The sequence below is a fragment of the Anolis sagrei genome, chromosome Y (assembly GCF_037176765.1).
Source record: "Anolis sagrei isolate rAnoSag1 chromosome Y, rAnoSag1.mat, whole genome shotgun sequence".
NCBI lineage: Eukaryota > Metazoa > Chordata > Lepidosauria > Squamata > Dactyloidae > Anolis > Anolis sagrei.
In genome coordinates, this window is record NC_090035.1 from 34,311,368 (window position 1) to 34,330,530 (window position 19,163).

Sequence of the window (19,163 nt, forward strand, 5' to 3'; positions counted from 1 at the left end):
GGGATATTGCATTCAGGTCATTCTATAGCTTAATGTCTCCATTACTACATTTGCCAATGTGGGTCTTCAGTTTTTCATAAAATCAAATAATTCTAGCAGGCTACTGATGTAGTACTTTAAGTTTGGCACCAAGGGTTTGAGTGCCAAGATGTCTGTACTCTGAAAGAAAGGTAAATTTCAAGTGCTAGTAAAAACTGGTGATACTACAGGGTCTTGTTCCGATTCCTAAGAATTGATCTTCTTGCCTCTCTGCACTTACTCCGATTATCAAGGTTTTCAAAGAGAATCTGCATGGCAGTTGAGGAAGCCAAGTGATATCCTTCTGCGTGGATTAGCAGAAAGGATTAGCTCAACAAAAATAGTCCATTGCATGGAACCAACAGCCCTGCAGCTGTTGCTGGACTCTAATTTTCACAATTCCCAGTCATGGCAACACTCAAAGATGAAGGAGATTGCTGGGCAAGCAACATAACTACCATATGTGCAATTTCACAGAGACCATGATGACGAAAGGAACATTTAGTGTTTCCTTTTTATGGTTGTAAATCTTGTTAACTATCACCTTTGTCTGCAATTGCAAGAGCTAACAAATACATTATTAATCAGGTGCCATGCAATACCTGGACAGCCACATTGAGAATGCACTCAATTACGCACTTTATTGTAACCCACCCAAAATCAACAATACAAAGCTATCAATAATTGCTACAACTACAACAATGTATACAAACAAACACTATTCTTCATAATACCAAACATATTTCATCAATTCTGCAAGGATCATATTGTAAGTAACTAGCTGTGCCCTGCCACGCGTTGCTGTGGCCTTTAGTAAGAGTTTTGAAGTCTCTGCCTGGCCTCTCTTCCTTCCTTCCCTCGCTCTCTTTCCCTCTTTCTCTCTCTCACACTCCTTCCTTTCCCCTCTTTCTCTCTCTCTCTCTCTCTCTCTTTCTCTCTCTGGCATCCCTCCTTCCTCCCCCTTCTTAATGCTTGTGTGTAAATTTGAGTATTTTCTGTTGCTCATGGGGGTTCAGTGTGGCATGTTTGCCCCAATTCTGTCGTTGGTGGGGTTCAGGATGCTCTTTGAGTGTTGGTGAACTCTGAATCCCAGTGACTACAACTCCCAAATGTCAAGGTCTATTTCCCTCAAACTCCATCTGTGTTCATATTTGGGCGTATTGAATGCTTATGCCATGTTTGGTCCAGATCCATAATTGTTTGAATCCACAGTGCTGTCTGGATGTCGGTGAACTACAACTCCCATAAGATCACGGAGGGAAGGGGTGGGGTGAAGGGAGGGGGCGTGTCTTTCCAGAGAGGGAGGGAGGAGGGAAGGAGTAAGTCACGGAGGGAAGGGGTGGGACGAAGGGAGGGGGCGTATCTAACCGGAGAGGGAGGGAGGAGGGAAGGAGTAAGTCACGGAGGGAAGGGGTGGGGCAAAGGGAGGAGGCGTATTTAACCGGAGAGGGAGGGAGGAGGGAAGGAGTAAGTCACGGAGGGAAGGGGTGGGGCGAAGGGAGGGGGCATGTCTTTCCGGAGAGGGAGGGAGGAAGGAAGGAGTGAGTCAGGGAGGGAAGGGGTGGGGGCGAAGGGAGGGGGCGACTTTGAAGACACACCCACTCCCTTTGTCCCACCCCACCGTGACTTACTCCTTCCCTCCTCCCTCCCCCTCCGGAAAGACACGCCCCCTCCCTTCGCCCCACCCCTTCCCTCCGTGACTTACTCCTTTCCGGCGTGTCTTTCTGGAGGTGGTGGGAGGAGGGAAGGAGTAAGTCACGGAGGGAAGGGGTGGGGCGAAGGGAGGGGGCGTGTCTTTCCCATGGGGATGAGGCGTGGCGAGGCTTGGAGTGTACGGAGTGGGGCTTGGAGGCAGCGTGGGAAGGGTAAGATGTAGGGGGTGGAGGGAAGGGGACGGGGGAAAAGTTGTGTTGTTTGTGTGTGTGTGTGTGTGTGTGGGCGGCGATGTGTTCGTGCTGGGCGGGGCGAGGGAGGGAAGTGCGGAGGGTGCGTTGGCCGTTCGGCCATGTGTGCGCGCGCGCTGGGGACTTTGCTCCAGTGCGCATGCTCAGTTGTTTTGGCGATTTATCTGTGTGTTGTTGTGTTGTTTTCAATTCTGAGTGGATTAGTTTGTACCGAGTGGGTTGTCCTTGGGGCATGGCAATTTTGGTGCAGTTTCGTTGGGGGGTTGTGGAGTTTTGCTGTCCCGTTGAACCAACCTAACAGATTTATATATATAGATGGCTGGACTTCATTTTCTCTGAGGCCATTAACCCAAATGTGATGCTATTAAATTGGGGGAATCCTTACTGCATGACTGACAAGTTTATTTTTATTTCTGGACCTTTAATGAGCAGAAACAAAGCAGAAACAAAGAACAGCCAAAGAAGGATGTGCTGCTGCTGCTATCTACAGAAAGCTCAGAAATGTGTATGATGAGGTCATAATTAATTAAAGTAATGTGCAAAGATAGCCCCTTGGTGGCGCAGTGGGTTAAATTGCTGAGCTGCTGAACTTGCTGACCAAAAGGTCAGTAGTTCGAATCCGGGGAGCAGGGTGAGATCCACTGTTAGCCCTAGCTTCTGCCAACCTAGCAGTTAGAAAACATGCAAATTTGTGTAGATCAGTATGTACCGCCTTTGCGGGAAGGTAACGGCGCTCCATGCAGTCATTCCAGCCACATGATCTTGGAGGTGTCTACGGACAACGGTGGCTCTTCGGCTTACAAATGGAGATGATCACCACCCCCAGAGTCAGACACAACTAGACTTAATGTCGAGGAAACCTTTACCTTTACTAATGTGCAAAGATGGGTGAAAAGAATGCTGGAAAGTGTGCAGGAAAAATGTCTTCAACTTGTTAATTAAATGCTTGCAATGTACTGAGAGCCCATTTGGTTAATGCTGATATTTCACAAGAGATTTAAGTGTGTGTATGTGTTAGTGTCCTCCATTTCCATTTCCTTAATAGTATTTATTAACAAAAACATGTTTGTCAGCAGCCCATACAGTTTAGCACAGATAAGCTGAATAATACACATGTTCCGATAGAAAGCCTTCATCCTAGTGAAGTCACAAGAGACAGGTGTTCCTTAAGAATTAGGGAAGGTAACCAGTGGGACCAGAAATAAGTACAAAATGTGATAATATACTAAACAGCAGGCATTTAAAAAACCCTTAGTTCGGTAGTAGAACCACTGATGTAGATATTAATTTGCCAAATGGAACAACACCACTTTGCATCTCGGATGAGCTCCCTCTATCAGCTCCAGCTCCTCATGCGGAGACATGAGAGAAGCCTCCCACAAGGATGATAAAAACATCAAAAATCCGGGCATCCCCTGGGCAATGTCCTTGTAGACGGCCAATTCTCTCATACCAAAAGCGACTTGCAGTTTATCAAGTCGCTCCTGACACGACCAAAAAAATAAAATAAAAAATGCTGAAGTAGACTGCAGTCCATAAAAGCTTGCAGCAACTAAAACCCATCAGTTTTTACAGGACCAATAAAACTTTTTCTTGTTATCACTTCCACTAGTCACAAACAGCCAAAAGGAGACCATAATCAAACAGAACACCGTATTGATATGTCTCCCATCCTGTTGACCTCCAGATGTTTAGAATGATAAATTTCAACGATTCATTATTATTGGTCATATTGGATTGGGGCTGATGGAGCTCCCCTTGAAAGTAAGCTGGTATGGAAAGAATGCTCCAGCCCTACCAACTACTTGATATTTCTGCATGAAATGTGCGTATATGCTAGAGCCAGTCCCCAAGTGAAGATCCCAGGACATCAACACAGGATGGAATCACAGTTATTTTGGAAGCTCATACTCACTGGTAGCCTACAGGAAAGAGGCGTCCCTCACATTCCGACAAGTCTGTCAGCATTCCCAAACTGTCTATCTTCATTGAACCTGAAATGCATACATTTAGAATGAGCAGAGAGGCATCTGCTATCTGGAAATGGTCCAAAGCTGAGGAAAAGGGGGAGGCAACTGCACAACCTGGTGCATTTTGGGTGTCAGCAACATTGCATACAGAATGCATAGTCAGTGTCTGACTTTCTGGGTACAAAAACTGATGAGTTGTGCTGTGTGAAGTTTTGGAGAATGATCCCATGAGCGGTGTCTCATTATAATTAGTGCAGGACTAGACAACCTGGTGACTTCTACAATTCTGGGGGCACATCTCCCACAAACCCCATACTACATGACCAATGTTCAGGAATAACAGCAGTTGTAGTCCAAAGCACCTGAAGAGTACCAAGCTGCCTACTCCTGAATGTATGTGGGGAGGAGAAGGGGAAGCTATTTGGATGTTCTGCCTTGAGTGCTACCATTTATTTGCTAGCCCTTCTGGCAGCTGTTACAGAGTAGGCCCAAAGACATGAAGCTGCCTTATACAGAGTCAGACCATGGTTTCATCTAGCTTTATAGTCTAGACTGAATGGCCATAGCTCTCCAGTCTCAGGCAGGGGATTTTCCCAGCCCTACCTGGAGACGCTGGGGACTGAACTTGGGACATTCTGCATGCAAATCACGTGTTCTACCACTGAGCTAGTCTTTCCTGTGAAAAGAACACAAGAAGCCATCATCTAGCAAGTCAGACCATTAGTCCATCTACCTCTGTATGGTGACAGGCTCTTAGTACTACCTGGAGAAGGCAGGAAGTGAAGTTAGCGCTTTCTCCATATAAAGGGCATGCTATACTTCTCAGCACAGTTAAAATTATCTTCCCATGAGACATTCTGATTAATCTGGCTCTGGCAATAGCCTGTACTCCTCCTCCTGCCTGCCACCTGTCAAGTTCATGCTGCCTATCCTTTCATGTATTGTTGCCTGTTGGAACTCAACCATATCCTGCACAAGTTTATAGTCCTAATCAAGGAAAAAGATAGGCAGATGAGTGAGCTGGCAAAGAAAGTTGCTCTAGGTCCCTTTCGGAGCTGAAATAGAGCGGGGTAAAAATACAGTAAAGAAATAAAGCCCTCCCCTCTTTGTCTCCCTCTCTCTTGCTATTCCCTGTATTTTAGACTCATACTTCTTGGGGACATGCCTTTTTAAATTCAAAGTTGCTAAGTCTTCTATTTTGTTCTTTTCCTGTGAGCATGGAGAGAGATAAGATGTCTGCAGAGGGATATTCAATGTATTGTTGAAGGCTTTCATGACCGGAATCACTGGGTTATTGAAAGTTTTTCAGGATGTATCAGAAGCATGTTCCAGAAGCATCCTTTCCTGATGTTTTTAATTAACATCTTTAATTGGGAGACACAAATGGCTTATGTTTTTATCACTTTTGTTTGGTTTTATACTATGCGTTACTGTTTTAAATGTTTTATGATGTTCTTGGGCTTCGAATTGTAAACCATCCTGAGTCGCCTGAGGGCTGAGAAAGGCAGTATACAAATATAGTAAATAGATAATAAATAAATTTTGCCTGCATCTATTACAGGCATCTTCAGAGGTTGTCACCTCACAACCTCTGAGGATGCCTGCCACAGATGCAGAAAAACCTCATGAGAGAATGCTTCTGGAACATGGCCATACAGCCTGAAAAACTTACAACAATACAGAGAGATAGTTAGATAGATAGCCCCTAATTTTCCTATACAGAAATCTAGTTCTTTCAGTTTGGTATTTTGTAACATTTAAAACTTGACTCTACTCCTATAATTACTGAAGCTCATTTGCTCAACTGCTATACTCAAAAAGGCTCCGATCTGCTAAATTACTGCTGTTATTGCTGCTTCACCATTTTTAAATGCCTTTTCCTTTTGAAATTACCCAACATTGCTATATATCACCAGGTCCAGAGCATTACTCTGAAGGATCCATCAGGGTAAGGTGACCTGTGCTGCCAAGTCATCTGGCAGACTGCAACTCTTTTCAACCCACCCCAAAATTACCTATCATCATGTTGATGATGTCCGGTTCTAGGCCCACCATGAATTTCCTCTTAAAGCTGATACCCTCAAAGTCAACGTAGACACGGCGCAGGACATCAAACCCATCGTCGGTAACAATTTCCTAAAGGACAAACAACATGACTGAGGACTTGGCTTGACCATGACCAAGTGTTACTTTTTTGCAGTGGCCACGTCTCGCTATTTTAAAATATCAAAAGGAATCAAAACTCTAGCTTTCAAAAAGGTCACGGTCCCAGCCATAATCCACTCATCCCAGGAGAAAAACAAAAGCCCCGCCACCCTCTCTCTCTGCGTCTCCCACAACTCTTACCGTCCCATCAAGAAGATCAACATGCTTCTGGCAGAAGACTTTCTTATCATCCTGAAAAGTGCACTGGCGAAGACGCGCACACATGAAGTGGTAGTTGCTGAGACATGCAGAAAGGCAGCAGCCAACTGTGGCCCCGTTGCGTTGACAGTGTTCACAGCGCTAAAGGAAGGGAAAGGCATGTCAGCAGTGCAATTAACACCACCACTGCAGCTTTGGATTATGGCAGAAAGCAAAGAAGCAGAGTGGCATGTCGGAAAGAGGGAACCTCACCAAGAAATAAATTATCCATCTTTAGTGGGTCATTGTAGAGTCATAGAATCATACAGTTGGAAGAGACCTTGTGGGCCAACTAATCGAACCCCCTGCTAAGCAGAAAAATCCCATCCAAAGCACCCTCAACAGATGGCCATCCAGACTCTGTTTAAAAGCCTCCAAAGAAAAGCCTCCACCACACTCTGGGGCAGAGAGTTCTACTGCTGAACAGCTCTCATAGTTAGGAATTTCTTCCTAATGTTCAGGCGAAATCTCCTTTCCTGTAGTTTGAAGCCATTGTGACAGCAGAAAAAAAGTTTGCTCCCTCCTCCCTATGACTTCCCCTCACTTATTTATACAAGGCCCTCATCATGTCTCCTCTCAGCCTTCTCTTCTGCAGTCAAAAATGCCCAGTTCTTTAAACCACTCCTTATAGGGCTTGTCTTCCAGACACTTGATCATTTTAGTCACCCTTCTCTGGGCACCTTCCAGCTTGGCAACATCTCCCTATGCATGTTTCAATTGGCCATGGTGATTAGCATTTAATGGCCCAGCAGTGGCTTCTTACAGCCTGGGGGAAATCCTTTGTTGGGAGGTGATTAGCTGGCCCTGATTGTTTCCCAACAAAGGGAGAACCTCCCAACCAAGGATTCCACCAGGCAGTAAAAAAAATCACACCTTGAAACTGTTGGGGCATTAAATGCTATTCAAGGTGGCCAATTGAAACATTCACACCTACCTCAAACATACAAGAGTTCTTATTTATTATTTACTAGCTTGGGTACCCGGCGCTGCCCGGGTTATTTTAAAAGGGTATTGTTTGTTTTTGGATTAGAGAAAGGAATTGTATATCAAGGTTGGTCTTTATCAGTTATTTATATGGCTCGCAGTGGTCTCAGGAAGTTAGTGAAGGTACTGTGAGTCCTATCGTCTGTGGTCCATCATCCTCCAAACTGCACCAGGATGGAGAGAGGGTCATGGAGGCTCTGTGTGCTAAGTTTGGTCTTGATCAGTCATTGGATGAGGGTCACAGCAGTCTCAGAAAATGAGTTAAGGTACTGCAAGTCCCATCATCCATAGTCTCCCTCTACATCACCAGAATGTTGAGTTGGCCATGGGGGCTCTCAGTGCCAAGTTTGGTCTTTATTGGTATTTGGATTAATGTCACGGTGGTTTCAGGAAGTGAGTGAAGGTACTGCAAGTCCCATCATCCATTGTCCATCCTCCTCCAAACAGCACCAGGATGTAGAGTCTCTCATGGGGCCTTTGTGTGCCAAGTTTATTTATTTATTTATTTATTTGCTGCATTTATTAACCGCCGCTCTCAGCCCTGGGGCGACTCGAGGCGGTGTACAACATATAAAAGACAATTTACAATAAGCCAACATGACAGAAAGACAACATATCACTACTACACAAACATCTAATTACACTAAAATAATCCGCTTCGTCTCATAGTAGAATCATAATCAGTCTCGTAGTCATATTCCGTTCCAGTTGTCATTTCCAGTTACTGTAGCACTTAATTGAATGCCTTCTCGAATAGCCATGTCTTCAGGCTCTTACGGAAGGACATAAGGGAGGGCGCCTGTCTGATGTCAACAGGGAGGGCGTTCCACAGCCGGGGGTCACCACCGAGAAGGCCCTCTCTCTCGTCCCCGCCAGACGTGCCTGTGAGGCAGGCGGGATCGAGAGAAGGGCCTCCCCAGACGATCTCAAGGTCCTCGTAGGCTCATAGGCCGAGATGCGGTCTGAAAGGTATTTTGGGCCGGAACCGTTTAGGGCTTTGTAGGATAACACCAGCACCTTAAATTGGGCCCGGTAGCAGATCGGCAGCCAGTGGAGCTGGAACAACAAGGGCGTTGTGTGCTCCCTGCGTCCCGCTCCAGTTAGTAACATGGCTGCCGCGCGCTGGACTAGCTGAAGCTTCCGGGCCGTCTTCAAGGGCAGCCCCACGTAGAGAGCGTTGCAGTAGTCAAGGCAGGATGTGACCAGAGCGTGTACCACCGTGGCCAAGTCAGACTTCCCGAGGTACGGGCGCAGCTGGCGCACGAGCCTGAGCTGTGCAAATGCTCCCCTGGTCACCGCTGAAACCTGGGGATCCAGGCTCAGCGATGAATCCAGGATCACACCCAAGCTGCGAACCTGCGCCTTCAAGGGGAGTGCGACCCCATCCAGCACGGGTTGTAACCCTATACCCAGTTCGGCCTTGCGACTGACCAGGAGTACCTCCGTCTTGTCTGGATTTAATTTCAGTTTGTTCGCCCTCATCCAGACCATTACAGCGGCCAGGCACCGGTTCAGGACCTCGACAGCCTCCTTAGTAGCAGGTGGAAAGGAGTGACAGAGTTGGACATCATCTGCGTACAGATGACACCGCACCCCGAAACTCCGGATGATCTCACCCAGCGGCTTCATGTAGATATTAAACAGCATGGGGGACAGTATAGAACCCTGTGGAACCCCACAAGTCAAAGGCTGTGGTGTAGAACAGGAGTCCCCCAATAACACCTTCTGGGTGCGGCCCTCCAGAAATGACTAGAGCCACTGCAGAGCAGTGCCCCCAAGGCCCATTTCCGCAAGGCGCCCCAGAAGGATACCGTGGTCGACGGTATCGAAGGCCGCTGAGAGGTCCAGGAGCACCAACAGGGACACACTCCCCCTGTCTAGCTCCCGGCGCAGATCATCCACTAAGGCGACCAAGACCATCTCGGGTCCATGTCCCGGTCTGAAACCAGACTGTGCCGAATCCAGATAATCTGTGTCTCTCAAGAATACCTGGAGTTGTGAGGCCACCACGCTTTCCATGACTTTGCCCAAAAAGGGGAGATTGGAAACAGGCCGAAAGTTGTCAAATTTAGTGGGGTCCAATGATGGTTTCTTCAACAGCGGTTTTATAATAGCCTGTTTTAGGCTCGCTGGAATCTTGCCTTCCCGAAGGGAGGCATTAACCACCACCGTTACCACTCAGCCAATCCCCCTCTGGCCTCCCTCAGAAGCCAGGATGGGCAGGGGTCTAGGATGGACGTGGTGGGCCTCATTCCTCCAAGTATCTTGTCCACATCCTCGGGTTTCACAAACTGAAAAGAATCCATCAAAATAGGACAAGCGGGTGCTCTTGTCGCATCCTCAGAGACTGCATTTAACGCGGCGTCCAGCCCAGAACGGATCAAGGCGACTTTGTCTGCAAAGAACCGAGCAAATGCTTCGCAGCGCGTGACCGAATTGTCAGGGCTCCCGCCTGAGGTGGCGGGAGTTAAAAGACCTCTGACAATCCGAAACAACTCCGCCGGATGGTTCCTTGCAGACGCAATAGTGGCCGCAAAGAAAGTTTTCTTTGCGGCTTTTATTGCCGCGGCATACGCCCTTAGAAAGGACACAAACCGTGCTCGATTTGACTCGCTCGGATCCGAACGCCACACGCTCTCTAGTTCCCTCTTCCTTCGCTTCATCACTGCCAGTTCCTCAGTAAACCAAGGAGCTGGTTTAGCTCGGCTACTTGAGAGGGGACGTTCCGGAGCGATCATGTCAATTGCCCTGGTCATCTCCCCATTCCAGAGAGTGACCAAGGCCTCGACATGGTCACCTACCGAGGTGGCGGGAAAATCCCCAAGAGCCGTCAGGAATCCATTCGGATCCATAAGCCTCCTGGGGCGGACCATCTTAATGGGTCCTCCACCTTTGCAGAGGTTAGGGGGCGCAGTGAGCCTAAATCTGATCAGGAAGTGGTCGGTCCATGGCAACGGAGAGACAGACAACTCCTCCACACCGCCACCCTGCTCCCATCCCTGGCAGAATACCAAGTCCAATGTATGTCCAGCACAGTGGGTGGGGCCAGATATTTGTTGGGACAGCCCCATGGTTGCCATGGCAGACATGAAGTCCTGAGCCGCTCCTGTGAGGGTCGCCTCGGCATGGATATTGAAGTCTCCCAGCACAAGAAGCCGTTGAGACTCCAACGCCAGGCTCGAGACTACCCCCGCTAGCTCAGGTAGGGAGACTGTAGTGCAGCGAGGTGGACGGTACACTAACAGAATCCCTATTCTGTCCCGGTCACCCACCCTCAGGTGGACGCATTCAAAATTTGTGGTCTGCGAGATGGGACTCCTGGTAAGATGGATGGAATCTCTATAGACCACTGCGACCCCGCCTCCCCGTCCTCCGAACCTCGGTTGGTGCTGCACGGAGAAGCCTGGAGGACAAAGCTGGGTAAGGTTCACACCTCCAGCTTCATCTAGTCAGGTCTCCGTGATGCACGCCAGATCTGCCCGCTCATCCAGGATTAGATCCTGGATAAAGGTCGTTTTTCCGTTGACAGATCTGGCGTTCAACAGCACCACCTTCAGTCCGGAGGGCCCGCCAACCTGGTTACACCAATTTACCAGAGGAGACCGGTTTGGAATTATTAGTGTAGATAGGTGGTCCGAATTAGGCCGAATTTGAGGTCTCCTTTTCCCGCATCTCCTCCTTCCCACCACGACATCTATGGGGGCCCCTCGGCTCGTGGAACACCTCCCCTCCTCCATGCCGCAGTCCAGGTCCAAGATCTTAATTTCTGTTTCATTGTTAGTTATTTGGTTTGTTGGCGTTTTTTATTGCCACTTCCCTTGCTTCCCTTTCTCCTCCCTCCCCCCCTCATCGTTACCCACGGACTCCAGCCCACTTCGTCCCTTGCCCCTTCCACTAGTCACTAATATCAGGGACAATACAATCAGGGGAATGGGGAGCCACATGGATAGAAATAGTACACTTCAGTGAGATTGATCGTAGTAAAATGTAGTAAACGCCCAGCTGCGATGGTTAGATAGTTCCTAAAGTGCAATAGTCTTCAAATGCAAGTACAAAGATGTCACAGCTACGTGTCGCTAGGACAATTCGTAAAGTGCAGGATCTTAAAGTGCAAGAAATACCCACGTCTAGCTCTAAACGCTATCTAAAGTGCAGCATGGAGGGATAGGGAGAGGAGCGTAAGTGCTAGTTCGATTAGCAGCAAGGAGGCAGGCGCCTTAAAGTGCTCTATCAAGTTCTTAGTACCAAATAGCAGCAGGTAGATCGGAAGATTAAAGTGCTATTAAGCAATATATAAGCACAGTATTAATGAGTTGGCAGTAATCTCAGTTGGTAAAAATTATTATGATTCAAGATGTAGTATATAGACGGCTGATGTAACAGCGGATAAGTCTCTCAGTCTTCCGGAGATGGTCAACACGGCGATGGTCAACACAAGATGATCTACAATATCAGTCAACACAGGAAGGTCAGCACAAAAACTGCTGGTCAACGCGGCGGTGGTCAGCACAAGATGGTCTACAATATCGGTCAACACAGGGAGGTCAGCATAAAAATTGTAATCTCGGTCAACACAGAAAGGTCGGCACAGAGGACTACACACGGTTTGCTCAGGTGTTGGGCCCAGGTGGTAAAAGATGGTGAAGGCCCAGGTAGCCAGGGCCCGCAAACAGCCCTCGCAGATGGTAGGCCCCGATGGTAAAGCGCAGCGGCATGCACACAGCCCTCGCAGATGGTAAGGCCCAGATGGTAAAGAGCAGCGCAGTTGGGCCTGCCGGCTAAGCAGTAGCACTCCGCGGAGGGGAAGGGGCCTCGGCAGCGTCCAGAGACGGCTCAGATGATTAGAGCGGCAAACGCCCCGGGTGACTTGACTTCCAAGAGGGAACGCTCCAGTAAGGCTGTAGATGGAGGCGGCCTCAGCGCTCTACCTCTCCGCGTTCCACCTCTTGGCTCCGGCAGCTGACCCAAACACAAGGCCGCAATGGCGGCGGCGTGGTCCTACGGAGGCGGTGGAAGCGGCAGCCCCACCTCCTAGGCGGCCCCAACGGCAGCACAGGCCGCGGCCTCGACGGGTGGCCCGGCTTCTGAGAGGGAGCGCTCCAGCAAGGTCGCAGATGGAGGCGGCCTTGGCGCTCTACCTCTCCTCTCCACGCTCCCCTCTGGGCTCCGTCAGCTGCCCCAGGAACAAGGCCGCAGATGGCGGCGGCGCGGTCTTTACAGAGGCGGCGGAAACAGCAGCCCCACCTCCCAGGCAGCCCCGGCGGCTGCGCGGGCTCCGATGAGTGGCCTGGCCAAGTTTGGTCTTGATTGGTCATTAGATGAGGGTTGCAGCAGTCTTGGGAAGTGAGTGGAGGTACTTGAAATCCCATCATCCATAGTCTGTTCTCTCCCAAACCTCACCAGAATTTTGAGTTGGCCATGGGGGTTCTGTGTGCCAAGTTTGGTCTTCATCAGTCATTGGATGAGGGTCTCAGTAGTTTCACTAAGTGAGTGAAGGAACTGCAAGTCCCACCGTACATGGTGCATCATCCTCCAAACCACACCAGGATGTAGAGTGCATCATGGAGACCCGGTGTGCCAAGTTTGGTCCTTATCGGAAATTGGATGATGGTTGCAGTGATCTCAGGAATTGAGCGAAGAGACTGCAAGTCCCATAATCCATGCTCGATCCACAGTCAAACCACACCATGGCGTAAAGTGGGTCATGAGAGGTCTATGTGCCAAGTTTGGTGTTGTTCAGTCATTGTTGATGGTCGCAGCAGTCTCGGAAAGCGAGCAGAGGTACTTCAAGTCCCATCATCCATGGTATGCCCTACTCCAAACCGCAGTAGGATGTAGAGTGGGTCATGGGGGCTCTGTGTGCCAAGTTTGGTTTTGTTCGGACATTAGATGAGGGTTGCAGCAGTCTTGGGAAGAGAGTGGAGGTACTTGAAGTCCTATCATCCATGGTCTGCCCTCCTCGAAAGTACACCAGGATGTAGAGTGGGTCATGGGGACTCTGTGCCAAGTTTGGTCTTGATCAGTCATTGGCAAGGGTCTCAGTGGTCTCAGGAAGTGAGTGAAGTGACTGCAAGTCCCATCATCCATTGTCAAATTCTTCCAAACCACACCAGGATGTAGAGTGGGTTATGTGGGCTCTCTGATCCATCATTGTTGGCAGTTATAATGGTTTTAGGAAGGGAGTGCAGGTATTGCAAGTCCCATCGTCCATGGTGCATCTTCCGCCAAGTCGCACCAGGACGTAAAGTGGGTCATGAGAGGTCTATGTGCCAAGTTTGGTCCTGATCAGTCATTGGATGAGGTTAACAGCCGTCTCAGAATGTGAGTGATGGTACTGCAAGTCCCATCATCCATGGTTGCAGTAGGATGTCGAGTCGGTCTTGTAGGCTCTGTGTGCCAAGTGTGGTCTGTATTGGTAATTGCCTGACTCAGCCCCCTCTGGCCTTTTCCTTTCCTCTCTTTGTCATCTCGGAATCTTGGAATTGAGGCTGGCCAATCAGAGACCATATGCAAATTTCCTTCTCATGTCTCCGTTTCTGTCATGAACTCTTTTCTCCACCAGGGGCTCCTCTTGAAGCTGGCCAATCAGAGACCATATGCAAATAGCACCGCTGCCCAGCCAATCGGAATCTTTGAACTTTCAGGCTGGCCAATCAGAGACCACAGTGGCAGCCAATCAGAAAGCGAGCACATACACCGCCACACTTTTGTCCTCCGCATACAAGTTTTGACTTTTATTATATACTAGCTTGGGGACCCGGCGCTGCCCGGGTTATTAGAGAAAGTGGGTAATGGTGGTTCTCTATGCCAAGTTTGGTCTTTATTGATCATTGGATGATGGTTGCATTGTTTTCAGGAAGTGAGTGAAGGTACTTGAAGTGCCATCATCCATGGTCCACCCTTCTCCAAACAGCAGGATATAGAGTGGATCATGGGGGCTCTGTGTGCCAAGTTTGGTCTTTATCAGCCATTGGATGAGGGTGGTAGTGGTTTCAGTAAGTGAGTGAAGGTAATGCAAGTCCCATCATCCAAAGTCCATCCTCCTTCAAACTGCAGCAGTATGTAGTTTGGGTCATGGGGGCTCTGTGTGCTAAGTTTGGTCTAGAATGGTCTATGGATGAGGGTTGCAGCGATCTTGGGAAGGAAGTGGAGGTACTTGAAGTCCCATCATCCATGGTCTGTCCTCCTCCAAACTGCACCAAGATGTAGAGTGGGTCATGGAGACTGTGTGCCAAGTTTGGTCTTGATCAGTGATTGGCAAGGGTCTCAGTGGTCCCAGGAAGTGAGTGCAGTGACTGCAAGTCCCATCATGCATTGACAAATTATTCCAAACTGCATCAGGATGTAGAATGGGTCATGCAGGCTCTCTGTGTAAATTATGGTCCTGACCCATCATTGTTGGCAGTTGTAATGGTCGTAGGAAGGGAGTGCAAGTATTGCAAGCCCCATCGTCCATGGTGCCTCCTCCTCCAAACTGCACCAGGATGTAGAGTGCATCATGGAGACTCAGTGTGCCAAGTTTGGTCTTTATCGGTAATTGGATGAGGGTTGCAGGAATTGAGCAAAGGTACTGCAAGTCCCATAATCCATGGTCCATCCCTGGCCAAAACACACCAGGACGTAAAGTGGGTCATGAGAGGTCTATGTGCCAAGTTTGGTCCTGATCAGTCATTGGATGAGGTTAATAGCGGTCTCAGAATGTGAGTGATGGCACTGCAAGTCCCATCATCCATGGTTCATCCTCCTCCAAACTGCAGTAGGATGTAGAGTGGGTCTTGTGTGCTCTGTTTGCAAAGTGTGGTCTATATTGGTAATTTTCTGACAGAGTCCCTGGCCTTTCCTTTCCTCTCTTTGTCATCTCGGAATCTTGGAATTGAGGCTGGCCAATCAGAGACCATATGCAAATTTCCTTCTGTCACGTCCCTGTTTCTGTCATGAACCCTTTTCTCCACCAGGGGCTCCTGTTGAAGCAGGCCAATCAGGGATCTTATGCAAATAGCACCACAGCAGCAGCCAGTCAGAATCTTGGAACTTTCAGGCTGGCCAATCAGAAAGCCGGCACATACACCGCCACACATCCGCCGCATACAAGTTTTGACTTTTATTATATAGATATAGATTTATTTACCTTACTTATATACCGCTGTTCTCAGCCCGAAGGCTACTCACAGCGGTTCACAACAAATACGAACCGCAAAAATTCAGTGCTACAGTATAGAAACAGTTAACAACCCAACACATTACACAATTAATAAACAGTTACTACAATACCCATTCACTGTCGTCTCGTCATCAAAAACATATTCCAGATTCGTCATCCATTGTTCCATTCTAGTGTTCATTAACCAATCATTGCATTATTCGAACGCCTGCTCAAACAGCCAGGTCTTCACCTTTTTGCGGAATACCATTAGAGATGGTGCTAGTCTAATGTCCGTAGGAAGGGTGTTCCACAGCCGAGGAGCCACCACCGAGAAGGCCCTATCTCTCGTCCCCGCCAGCCGAGCTTGAGAAGCAGGCGGGATCGAGAGCAGGGTCTCCCCGGAAGATCCTGGTGGGTTCATAGGCAGAGATGTGGTCAGATAGGTAGCTTGGGCCGGAACCGTTTAAGGCCAGCACTTTGAATTCAGCCCGGTAGCAGATCGGTAGCCAGTGGAGTTGGCACAACAGGGGGGTTGTATGCTCCCTGCGCTCCGCTCCTATTAAAATCATGGCTGCCGAGCGTTGGACTAGTTGGAGCTTCCGAGCTGTCTTCAAAGGCAACCCTACGTAGAGAGCGTTGCAACTCGGGGGTCGCATAACTTTCTTTCTCCCACCCTGGAGATTCCAGATACTAAACCCCATTTTCCTAGTTTCCAACAGAACTCACAACATCTGAGGATGCCTGCTATAGATCCAAATGATCCAACCCAGTGATTCCAGCCATAAAAACCTTCAGTACAAAAGCTATCTTGAAACACAGGCAGCACTTAGCATATCCAAAACAGAGCTCAGCTTGGCTTTCCATGCTCAAGGCTGGGAAATAGCCAGATACTGTTGGATGGCAATTCTCATCAGGCCCATCTGGCATAGTTGATAGTGACGGATGATAAAAGAGCCAGTGCCGTGGCAGCTGGAACACCACCACCACTATGGTAACCAGCAAGTGAGATGAGGTAGTTCCATGGTGCACTAATCTATGTTTTTTATCTGTAGGGTTTCATAAATCTTGTCTCTTCATTGATTTTGTCTGAAGGTTAATGATGCAATGGCAATGATGTAATGGCAGCCACTGCAATTCAATGCGATACTTCTCAGAGACAGCACCGACTCACCATTTGTCGACCTCGGGCCACAGCAGCATGTACATTCTTAAGGGAGCCATCATTCTCCTCAAAGACCTCGGCTGACCAGATAGCACAGTTGACATGAGTCCATTCATTTTGACCAATGTACAGTAGCCTTCCAGCATCCTGGAAGGAGGCCAAAACTTGTGTTAAGAAGAGGAACCACCAAGGATGTTGCATGAGATGCAAACCCTATTCTTTCTGAAAGAAGGCAGTACTCAACTGAAGATTTGAATCCACCTCCTTCCTGCTCCAGAACATTCTGGAGCATGTGAAGAAGCTGGAGATCACCAGCATCTTTCCCTATTCTTGATAATAAATAATAAAACTATATTTATACCCCACTACCATCTCCCCAAGGGACGCGGTGTGGCTTCTCTAGGAGAGAGCGGTGAATACCAATACTCAAGTGGGATGGACCCTTTTTATCAGTGGTTATTATTATTGTTCTTCAATTCTAAGATGCCATTTATTGTAATTTCAATGCCACAAATAGAAAAAATAACTTTATTTATATGTATAAAAAACACGCACAATTCCAAGATTCACCCCATTTTTTGATATGGTTATACATTATAGTAAAAACTGCACCTCAGAATTGAAGAAATGCAGTAATTATTTTAACTTATCATCTATGAGTACTAATTATCATAGCTACCGCATATAAGACGACTGGGCATATAAGATGACCCCCAACTTTTCCAATTAGAATACAGAGTTTGATATATACTCGCTGTATAAGACTACCCCTCTTCCAACACACACCAAATAAAATTTTTAAAAGCATCAGATTTGATTTCAATATGGTAATTTTCCTATTACTGTGCCTCCTTCTCTGCCTCTCAGATCTCGCACCTGCGCACCTGCACCACTTCACTGCAGTATTCAGGAGTGAGATCTGAGAGGCAGAGGAGGAGGTACGGTAATAGAATACAAGGGCAGGCCAGACAGGTAAAAGAGTTGTGTTTTTCTGGGCCCAGAGCCACTCTATCTCTTTTTTCCATACTCTGGGCGCTCCGGACACCTGCAGCTTGCTCCGGTCTTCACTTACACCTTCCCAGTGAGGCACCTCTTCACCTCACCATCGGGACCGATTTAGTCCATGAATCCTGATGAATGGATTTTCTTCTACTAGACTTGTACAGTGTTGCCCTTAATGCTTTCATACAGTCCCTGCATACGGCAGGAACGTGGCCACTGCCATTTTTGAGCTCCCCCCACGATATGCAGCAACTACAGATTCTCCAATCTGGATTGGAAGTTTCAGCACCTGCTCTATAAGACGACTCCCGTGTATAAGATGACTCCCGCGTATAAGACATTTGAGAAGATTTTCTTGGGTTAAAAAGTAGTCTTGTATGCCAGAATATACGGTATATGTTAATTCCAGGATCAGAAATAGTGTGCCTTCAAATACCCATTGCTAGGAATCAAAAGTGAAAGAGGGCTCTGGCCTTCAAGGCCTCAGGTCTCCTTGTTGAGCAAGGCATCTGGCTGGCTACTGTGAAAAATAGTATGTGGACTACATCTATCACAAGATGAAGCATGCAATGAAATCCAGCAGAGCTCTTACCTTCTCAATAGCATCTACCCTTACCTTGGAGGGAGCATCACCATACTGGAGACATAGAGCACATTGTCTCTTATCCTCTGGGTCAGCCAACGGCTCCTGTGGTGAGGCATGCTCTGCATCTTTCGGAGCTACAGCAAAAGGAGGAATGGAACGGACACACAAAGCTGTAGCTACTGCAGGGCAAGGAGCCCCATAAATAGCCATCCCAGAAAATATTCCAGAAAAGAGGAGATCTTTCACACAGAGAGAATCCAAGAAGACTGAGGCAGCACAAAGGGATATATACTCAAGTATAAGCTGACCTGACTATAAGTTGAGGAACCTAATTTTACCACAAAAAACTGGGAAAACGTACTGACTTGAGTGTTGAGGGTGGAAAATGCAGCAGCTACTGGTAAATCTATATATATAAAATCCAAAAGGGCGTCCTTAGGGGCCGCAAAACGCAAAAACCCCCAGACAAAAACTCACCAAACTTGCCGTACACATACCTCAAACCACAAGGTATGCACAACACGCATCACAATTCAAAACAACATTACAACAAACTCACAATCACAGAAACAAACACAGCATGCGCAGGGCGTCCCGGCGCGTGCACATGGCTGGACCACGACCCCTCTGCAGAAGCCACGCCCCTCCCTTTGCCACCCCACTCCTACCCGCCCATACACCATCCTTCCCTCCTCCCCCTCCTCCGCTGCTCATGCCCCCTCCGACACAACCACTCCCCCACCCTCCGCCGCCCCTGCCCGCCCATACGTCATCCTTCCCTCCTCCCCCTCCTCCCCTGCCCCCTCTGAGACAGCCATGCCCCCACCCTCCGCTGCCCTGCCCCTACCCACCCATATGCCATCCTTCCCTCCTCCCCCTCCTCCGCCGCTCACGCCCCCTGACACAACCACTCCCCCATCCTCTGCCGCCCCTACCCGCCCATACGCCATCCTTCCCTCCTCCCCCTCCGCCCCCGCCCTGCACCCTCCAA

General features: G+C 48.5%; 1 protein-coding gene across 2 annotated transcripts in view; it reads right to left on the minus strand.

Annotated features, from left to right (window-relative positions):
* LOC137095414 (histone-lysine N-methyltransferase 2B-like) overlaps positions 1-19,163 on the minus strand; it is a 223,085-nt gene that overhangs the window by 21,435 nt on the left and 182,487 nt on the right. For both annotated transcript variants that reach the window (XM_067462059.1, XM_067462058.1), the window contains exons 21-25: positions 18,203-18,306; positions 16,594-16,731; positions 6,239-6,397; positions 5,908-6,028; positions 3,838-3,916 (exon numbers count right to left, since the gene is read on the minus strand). In XM_067462059.1, the coding sequence (XP_067318160.1) occupies positions 3,838-3,916; positions 5,908-6,028; positions 6,239-6,397; positions 16,594-16,731; positions 18,203-18,306 (601 nt within the window). The remainder of the gene's footprint in view (positions 1-3,837; positions 3,917-5,907; positions 6,029-6,238; positions 6,398-16,593; positions 16,732-18,202; positions 18,307-19,163) is intronic.